The following is a 9430-nucleotide window of genomic DNA, read 5'->3' as shown; positions in this document are numbered from 1 at the left end:
GGGGGGGGCCCGACCCACCGTTTATACAAAATTGGTTCCCCTTCACCCAGGAATGCTTCAGACCAAATATGGACCAAATCCTTTCCTTCCTACAGAAGAAGAAGGATTTTAAAGAATTAGCTATATTTCCCCTATTGGGCCCTGCCCCTCAGCCCCCAGGGAGGCAAGACCCACCATTTATACAAAATTGAGTTCCCTTGGCCCAAGGTTGCTCCAGACAAAATTAGGATAAAATCCCTTCATCCCTACGGTAGGAGAAGGATTTTAAAGGTTTTACCTCTATTTCCCCTATTGGGGCCCCGCCCCTCTGCCCCCAGGGGGGCCACACCCACCGTTTATACAAAATTGAATTCCCTTGGGGTAAGGATGCTCCAGACGAAATTTAGTCAAAATCTACTTGGCCTTTCAGGACTAGTAGCGTTTTAAAGGAAAAGTTGACGGACGACAGATGCTGCGGTATGGCATAAGCTCACCATGGTCCTTTGGACCAGGTGAGCTAATAAACGAGTAACAAATCAGAAAGACTTATCATTTTTATTTGTTCAATAAATAACAATTTTCCCCAATCCCATATACACTATCACCCAACAGACACCCTTGGAGTTTCTATATGGCTGGTACCCTAGATACTATATGTGTGTTCTGGTTTATGGAAGTCAACTTCCAACACTGACAAGAACCCTCTTTTTGTGAGAACTAGGAACAAACAAAAGTCTTCAAAAGTTTTCAAACTTTGGTTAATTTTAGTCCATAAAGAACGGCGACACAACCAAATATTCCAGATTGAAATAATATAATCATGTTAATGATAGTACTTTATACCTAAGAGAAGTTATTTTTTAGAAAGCAGAATGTTTTGAAAAGCACCCAAAATCTATCTCAGATTTCCTTTGCCCCTACACTTCTCGGGCAGCTCTTGAATTGGATGTGTGTATTAATGTGGATTTTCTATTTTATATAAAAATACATATCTTATTTTAATATCCATCATGTTCTTCACATAAAGAAATTAACCTTGATTGTAGAAAAAATATGACACCGATTCTAAACTACAAATCTATTTTCAACCATTCACACAAATACATTTCTATTTTACTTTGAGATTATTTTTTCATTTTGAGAGATATCCATTTATTATATACTGAGGTGAGTCAATTGTGAATTTAGAGCTGACATACAAAAGATACATAAAAATCTTTTTTTTTTCATTACTTCACAACTTTTAACAGTATTTAAAGCTTCATATTTTTGCATAGTTACATTTTTCACTCTCTATATTTCTGCAAAAAGGCAAATTCAATGAGAAGCATTTGTGACAATCCTTACCAGGGCTTTTTACATATATTATATATAAATATACATGTAACGCCATGAAACTTCCTGTGAACTGAAAATATGATCATTTTGTTTAAAAAAACTGGTTTACAGTTTAAGATTTCCAGTTTTTAAATATACTTTTTTTCATTTCATTGTTGTGAGGGAGACATGAAAATTTGCTTCCCTGAGATAACTTGTGTCTTCCAAGGGTGCAGCCAATCGTAATATATCCCAACCATGGCAATATAAACACTTTAAAGTTATGATTTCAAATTCCCATAGTGGCTTTGTAGTATTTACATATAACACAATAAAGCTAGCATCAAATTTAACAATCAGATTAAATTTTGATATAATCCATGAAGATTACTCCTTGGGGAAAAATGGGTCGCATGAAAGAGCCTTTCTGTTTTGTCTCCCGGTCATGTGATTTGTCTAACCAATCAGACACACTGTAACTGGGTAACATGATCATATAGGAATAATAAAATCTCTTGTTTACTTGGAACATATAATACCAAATTTCATCATTTTCATGTACAGTAAGCACATCGTCAGAAAAACAAATTGTCCTTACATACATCGTGCTAAGAATACATGACAAGTGATAAATGTTACTCGTATTTTACATAAAGCTATGACTTTTGATTCATCTGAGTGACTATCAAGTTCTTGTTAATCTGTGAAGATGCTTATTTCCATCCCGATGATATTGACGTAAGCTAATCTAATATGGTCCACCATGATGTAAGGATAATTGTTAGAAAATTAATTCATTAAAGGCTGGCTTTACGGTATATATGTACTGTACATGTATTTTTGTGGATGACAAAATAACCAATTTTGCAAGATAATTTTGTTGCTTTAAAAGTTAAATTAAACAATAATTGTGGAGTGTACACCTTTTTTGTAGGTGATGCCGACGTTTTAACAACACATCTAAAATGCTTTTAAATTTACAGTCCCAAAAAGATGTCATTAGAAGGAGAACCAACAGAAGCTGTATGCCTCCCATTATTTGATTGGGAGTAATTGTGACACTATCGTTAGAATTTGTCATGGTGTTTTATCTGTATTCCATAGAAAAAATCATGACTTTAAATGATAAAATGATTTGTAAAGCAGAATATTTGTGATAAAATTGTTAAAACTGAAACAACCATGTGCAACCATATATATGACTTGCACCTAACACTACATCACTCCCACCTAACACCACATCGCTCCCACCTAACACCACATCACTCCCACCTAACACTACATCACTCCCACCTAACACCACATCGCTCCCACCTAACACCACATCACTCCCACCTAACACTACATCACTCCCACCTAACACCACATCGCTCCCACCTAACACCACATCACTCCCACCTAACACTACATCACTCCCACCTAACACCACATCGCTCCCACCTAACGCCACATATCACTCTCTCCTTACCTTCATCAATCACTTTCACTAAATACCACAACACTCTCACCTAACACCACATCACTTTCACCTTACCTACATCAATAACTCTCACTAAATTCCAAAACACTCTCACCTAACACCACATCGATCTTGCCTTATACCACAATGCTCTTGCCTAACACCACATCATTTTAATCTAATACCACAACGCTCTCATCTAACACCACATCCCCTGAAGCGACAAGCTCAGGTGGATGGTTGTAGGGAAACACACGACACAGATGTAGGCAGGTAAGCTGTGTAGTCATGTATATAGCTGCGCTGTGATGTTATCAGTTGCTGTAGCTAATCATTACAAATCCTCTTTTTGTTCCATTTTCCCCAGCTCCTCTTCTTGTTCCATTTTCGCCCACAATATAACTCTTCCAATAGAATTCTCAAACTTCTTGCTTTGTTTAACTGCAAAAAACAACAACAAATCTTTTGAGATAGATTCAATTTTTTCCAAGAAACAATAAATTTGTTGTTAACTTGAATTTTCAACAAATATAATAAACATGAAAATAAAAAAGTTAAAGCAGATTATTATTTGCTTGTCAAAATACAGTGCATCTTTCCTGACCTGAACTATGTATATCTGAGAAACTTACAGAAACATGAAGTTGTTAATCTTGGTACAGCGATACTTAAGAGAGGTTTTTCTGTATGTGTTTCATCTGTCGGGTTTAGTTTATTTATGAACAAATGTTCCCTTTGGTGTTCAACAAGAGGTGATGCTGAATAAATGTTCTGTGCAATGTTCAGGAAGTGTTCCATATGATGTTCAGCAAGTGTTCAGTAAAATGTTCAGCAAGTGTTCAGTAAAATGTTCAGCAAGTGTTCCACGTTATGTTCAGCAAATGTTTCGTATGATGTTCAACTAGTGTTCTGCAGTATTTTCCAGAAGGTTGTAAAATGATAAATATTGCTTTGTTGCCTTAAGTGATGCAAGGAGCAAAGGTATTTCAAAAATACCTGTTATAAGTTAAGGGATGATAATAAGTGTCACTTTGTTCTGTTGTCCTTCAATACTTTGTCTTCATGTAACAAAAATGAGCAGACACTAAATAGCACCTTGCTCCTTTCATCTCTGTGTACATTAACTCATTCACCCCTGAAGACACTTTTGAACTCGTCCAATTCAAAGGTTGGAATAGTTCATTATGAAATTTCAGGGGTGAATGAGTTAACCTTAACATCTCGAGAAATAGCAATACATGACTGTCCTAGCTCCCCCAACCACAGGTGAATATCATGTTAACAAGTATGTAAGTGAACCTATTGTTTAACAGTCAGCCAGGTGCAACCTATTGTTTGACAGTCAGCCAGGTGTAAAAAATACCCTGTTAGGCCAAGGCATTGTTTACATAATGCGTCCAGGGTGTGACAGAAGGTCCCAAGGGCATTTATCATGAATCATTACCACCATTTACCTGTATTTTTTTTGTGAAAGTGGCCAAAATAAAGTGATATTAAGAGAAATCGACATAAAATCAATGATAATAAAAGAATTGAATTGCATAGATTATATAGCAGGAAAAACGGTGCATCAAAAAAACATGATAATAACCGAAAAGTGACATTAACAGACGTGATATTAGGTGAAATGTACTGTAGTAACAAATTTACTCCTTTCCCCTTGCAGCACAAAAGTGACAAATACAAGAGAAGGAAAGGCAAAAAGATATAAATCAGCCACCCCAGTAGCAGCTATCCCATCTTTGCGTATTGCAGAGTTATCTTCCCTTGTGAGCAGGTATTGATTGTTATGTCATTGGTTTGTGAGAGTAATGTCATCAATTTTTGAGNAAGTGGCCAAAATAAAGTGATATTAAGAGAAATCGACATAAAATCAATGATAATAAAAGAATTGAATTGCATAGATTATATAGCAGGAAAAACGGTGCATCAAAAAAACATGATAATAACCGAAAAGTGACATTAACAGACGTGATATTAGGTGAAATGTACTGTAGTAACAAATTTACTCCTTTCCCCTTGCAGCACAAAAGTGACAAATACAAGAGAAGGAAAGGCAAAAAGATATAAATCAGCCACCCCAGTAGCAGCTATCCCATCTTTGCGTATTGCAGAGTTATCTTCCCTTGTGAGCAGGTATTGATTGTTATGTCATTGGTTTGTGAGAGTAATGTCATCAATGTTTGAGACAATGTAATTTTCTCACACAAACCAAAGACGTAACAATCAATACCTGCTCACAAGAGAAGATAACTCTGCAATATACAAAGACGGAATAGTTATATCTAAGGTATTCTTCAAAGGGTGATAACTTCCATACCCATATTTTTCTTCGGAAGTTCAACAAACTCGGTATGCGGGAGGGGTTCGTTTTTAGAGTCCTGAAAAGAGAAAAATAATTTCAAAAATTAACCTGGCCATCTGTTAAAGACACATTCAGTATTTAACAGTCTATTTAAAAATCTCAGTGACCTTGACTCCATATGTAAGCGGAACCTCTATAATACAGACTAGACTTGAATACTCATTCCTACTCATTTAACCCTTTCACCACTGTAGACCATAATGGACTCATCCAGATCAATGCATGGTAGATTCTACTAAAGTAACATGGGGCTGAAAGGGTTAATCCATGTAACTGAAATAATCTGAGATGAATATCACAGTTGCGGAAAAGTCATTACAGAATTGATTTTTCTTATTTTTATTTAAAATGAATGAGGTTTCATTACAGAGAAAAATGTATAAGCTGCATGAGATCTTTAAAGACACAGTAAATTAAATGCATCAGACTTTTTGTGAAAATGTGTTTTGGGTTCTCATATGATATCAGTGCCCACGCTGATAAACACTTATATACATGTACATGTAGTAGTGTTTGTAGCCTCATGTTCAGCAAATTGAGAATCTTCCCCCACGGGATTGAGATTCCCCTATAGCTATTCTATCAACAGGTTCAATTTGTTCCGTAAGTTACACATTTATTTTACATACGTAGAAGTAGGAAAAATATAGTGTCTGTTTCACTCATTTTTTCTTACTTTCACAAAAGAACTTACAAATGGTTGTGCCATGGCATACGTTGCACCTTCAATCTTGAAGGAGAAGCTCTGGAAATTTAAGTAAGTTGTCCTTCCACCCGCTCTGTTCACCATGCAGGTGACTTGGTGTTCAGTCTGTTTAGCAGGTTGAAGAATTCCTATCTCCCAGTCCTAGTACAGGAAAAAAAATACTTTTAATATCAAGATGTGTACAGAACCCCTTAAGGTTATAGGAGTGTATTGCTAAACGGAAATAGGAAATACATCCCTAGTTGAAAATCCAACGTAGGGAGACAGTATCACAATTTCCGCAAATTCTAATATTTAATATTAAACTGATGAATATTGTATGTTTATTATTGACAGAACAGTGTGTTCTTTCAATATTAAAGTATTTCAAAGCAATCCAGGCATTTATTCAGTTGTTTTTTTAATCTATGAGTCACATGTGTCCATTTTTCTGTACTTCAGGAAACCGGCTACCTATTTCACTACTGTGATTTTTTTCAAGAACGATAACTCTTCCATGCAATTACTATGTGTATATGGTTTTATTACAAAAATGTCAATTTTTAATCATTTATAGATAATTCATTTTACACAATTTCAGCATTTATGAAATTGATATACATTAATGCAATACTAATCTATATCAGTATCATTTTTATTGACATTATATTGCAAAAAATTGTGCGTTTCATTTTTTTCTTCAAAATTCACTCCTTTTTACATAAATTTCCTTTTAAAATCCTTAAAATTCTGACAACTTATATTTTTTTTGTGGCAGAAAGTTTTCTTTTCTTCAAAGCAATATAAATACAAAATTTGAAGAAATTCTACTGAGAAATGGCGACACAATCCCATTACCTTAATCAAACATTCTCCTTCTAGTAGGTATCATCTTTTATATACAATGTGTTTTATATCTGATTTCTTAACATTGATTAAAGACCTACCTGCAACAGAATTATGTAACTAAACCAGACAAGTTTTGATTTTTAACCCTTTCACCATTGTGGACCATAATGGACTCATCCATATCAATGCATTGTAGAGTCTACTAAAGTTACTTAGGGGTGAAAGGGTTAAACTTTTTTCATATTCTGTGTATTTGGACTTTAATTCTTTTCTAAATTCTAAGAATATTCACATGTCATTCATAATATATCAAATGTATGCCGTTTACATATGTATTTGGTATTCACACTTGAACCAGTAATTGTCTTATCTGAATTTATTTCCACAACAAAATATAAAACTTGATAATGAATATAAAACTTCAGAGTGTTGGTAAAGTTATTGTGGTATTGATAAAATACACGTACCTCATTGGTTCCTCCCATGGCCTGGTAGGCAAATGTGCACTTGATGTCATTCTTCGTAAATACAAGATAGAATGTGATTTATATTACATGTACATGGACTCAGAATGAGATGATAAACATACATCATACATATTTAATATTGACAGCCAAATCATCAGAACTTTTCCTTGGTACATGTGTAAACACATTTCAATATTAACCCTTTCACCCCTAAGTAACTTTAGTAGACTCTACAATGCATTAATCTGGATGAGTCCATTATGGTCCACAGTGGTGAAAGGGTTAATATAAAAAATATTAACTGCATTCTGCAATCAACATGTCAAGATTTTGTTTACATGTGAACAACACTTAAGCCATTCAAATGAAAAAGAGTCACTGTTAATACAGCACTAGTATAATAGTTGGAGAAGATCATATAATCCTGTATTGAGAAATAAACTCAATTAAACTAAACTAATGCATAATATTGGAGAAACCAATGAAAGCATTAACAAAAGGACCAAACAACAGGATAAGTCTATATACCGGTCTTCACAGTCTGTGGGATGGGATAATAAATGGTGGCCTGTGTTAGAACTGTCCAACCTCACACAGAAAAGATACCTCCCTTCAGAGTTTTTCGAAAAAGAGTAGGCGTGATAGCGTGACCCAGAGGATAGGGTTAGATTTATTTTTGGTCGTTAAAACTAGACTCTCTTTATTAGACATTTAGAAGGACTTCCAAAGTATATATACCAAACAAAACTTTATAGAATAGTCAGGGGCTGGTGTGACTGGCGGTGGCTCGGTACCTGACTTCTGTCCAGAATTGATGCTGCTATACAACTAGTATTAGGTTATGGCAACATTAGGCCTAGAAGTAGTCTTACAAAAATGAGATTTATATATTATAATTAATACATAAATAGGATAGACGGCTCCTTCTATCCTCTGTCTCCCTCTCCTATCCCTTCACTCCATATTTTATCCCTTCTACTCATTTTCCAGTCTTTATTTCGTCTGCTGGATAACCGAACTAATTCGGTAGTGAAGCGGATGTAAAACCAATCAATCAATCAATCAACATTATACACTAATCATTATATGTAGTGGAAATGGACTGACTCACAAATCCCAGTCTGGCCATTTCATTTCTCTTTCTCCTGTTACAGAATTGGTGAGCCTAGCAACCCTTGTTTCAAGCACTGGGAGAATGCTAATTCAAATTGGCAAGGGGATATCCTAATCTGGGTTATAAAGATTGACTTATAAAATGGAACGAAGCGGAACTGGACTGGGTCGATCTTCGGCAACCTGATAGCTCTATTGCTAGAGCGTCTGTCTATAGCTCGAGTTTGTAGGGTCCTGGGTTCGAAATCCAGTCTGATCATTGCATTTCTCTTTCTCCTGTTACAGAATTGGTTAGCCTGGTAACCTAGTTTTGAGCACTGGGAGCTAGCTATAATGCTAATTGGCAAGGGGATACCCGAATCTTGGTTGCAAACACTTATAAATCGGAGGACGGATTAAAGCGGAAGTGACTGGACTAGGTCGATCATCGGCGACCAAGAAGCTCAATTGCAATTGGTATATGCGGCCGTCTAGACTTCGGAGGGACCCTGGTTCGATCACCGGTCTGGCTGCCTGCTTGTAATTTTCTCCTCCTAATAATATTACACAGAGAAAGTTCTGTTTGTTAAGGAGTTAAAGAGATGTCCAGACAAAATTTTATGCATGATCAGACAGATGGAGAAACCACATAAAGTTCGGCAGGTGAGTTAGGTGACCCATACCCCCCCAAATTCCTGTGCTTACATGCATGATGGGTCACTTAATTTAAGTTAGAGGGAAAACGTTTGGGGAGGGGGTCATGTCACATGTGCATTGTACAGTCCTTCTTATAATACTAAATAAAGTAAATATGATTTGTTTTTATGCAGAGACGTGTAGGTGTCCCTTCCCTATATTTATGTCTCTGTGGTTATGAACTAAACTACTAAGATTTCGTCTACATATTTAGAACATACTAGTATTACAAGCAAGTATGTCAAGAACCTTCATTTTAGGTGACATCGGATACACCACTGTCACCAGCTGTTTATTCCTTACCCATACGATTTCTGTCGATTTCACTGAGGGATCGGGTTTGATGTTGAACTGTCGTGAGGCCATAAGTTCACCATCATCGCAAAATACTGATGAAACAATGATAAGTAAACATATTAGGCACTTCATGCTTCTTCCGAACAGAATGTCAACCTCAACGTGGTATAGGCCTATGTTGGTCCAATAGAAGTTTGCAACACGGACCAATCAAATAGCGACAT

At 35.8% G+C, this 9430-nt stretch overlaps 1 protein-coding gene across 3 annotated transcripts; it reads right to left on the bottom strand.

The window, feature by feature from the left end:
- Window positions 1–520: 520 nt before the first annotated feature.
- Window positions 521–9376, bottom strand: LOC110453745 (myeloid-derived growth factor homolog). Of its 3 annotated transcripts, none has more exons than XR_002463306.1 (6): window positions 9213–9376; window positions 7122–7172; window positions 5815–5967; window positions 5076–5136; window positions 2569–3196; window positions 521–2505 (listed from the first exon to the last, which is right to left on the bottom strand). XR_002463306.1 is itself a non-coding variant. In XM_021502861.1 (5 exons), exons 1-5 carry the CDS (start codon window positions 9336–9338, stop codon window positions 3090–3092), a joined length of 498 nt encoding a protein of 165 aa, XP_021358536.1. In that variant the 5' UTR covers window positions 9339–9376; the 3' UTR covers window positions 521–3089. The 3 variants fall into 3 exon arrangements, 1 of the variants encoding a protein (XP_021358536.1); XR_002463307.1 differs by having other exon boundaries at window positions 2632–3196; XM_021502861.1 differs by having other exon boundaries at window positions 521–3196.
- Window positions 9377–9430: the final 54 nt, after the last annotated feature.

The sequence above is a fragment of the Mizuhopecten yessoensis genome, unplaced genomic scaffold (assembly GCF_002113885.1).
Source record: "Mizuhopecten yessoensis strain PY_sf001 unplaced genomic scaffold, ASM211388v2 scaffold7493, whole genome shotgun sequence".
NCBI lineage: Eukaryota > Metazoa > Mollusca > Bivalvia > Pectinida > Pectinidae > Mizuhopecten > Mizuhopecten yessoensis.
This window is presented reverse-complemented; position numbering and strand designations above follow the sequence as displayed.

Coding starts and splice junctions, on each gene's coding strand:
- LOC110453745 (XM_021502861.1), bottom strand. CDS start 9,338: ATGAAGTGCCTAATATGTTTACTTATCATTGTTTCATCAGTATTTTGC. Junction 7,173..9,212: donor AATCGACAGAAATCGTATGG/GTAAGGAATAAA, acceptor GTATTTACGAAG/AATGACATCAAGTGCACATT. Junction 3,197..5,075: donor ACTTCCGAAGAAAAATATGG/GTATGGAAGTTA, acceptor TGTTTTTTGCAG/TTAAACAAAGCAAGAAGTTT.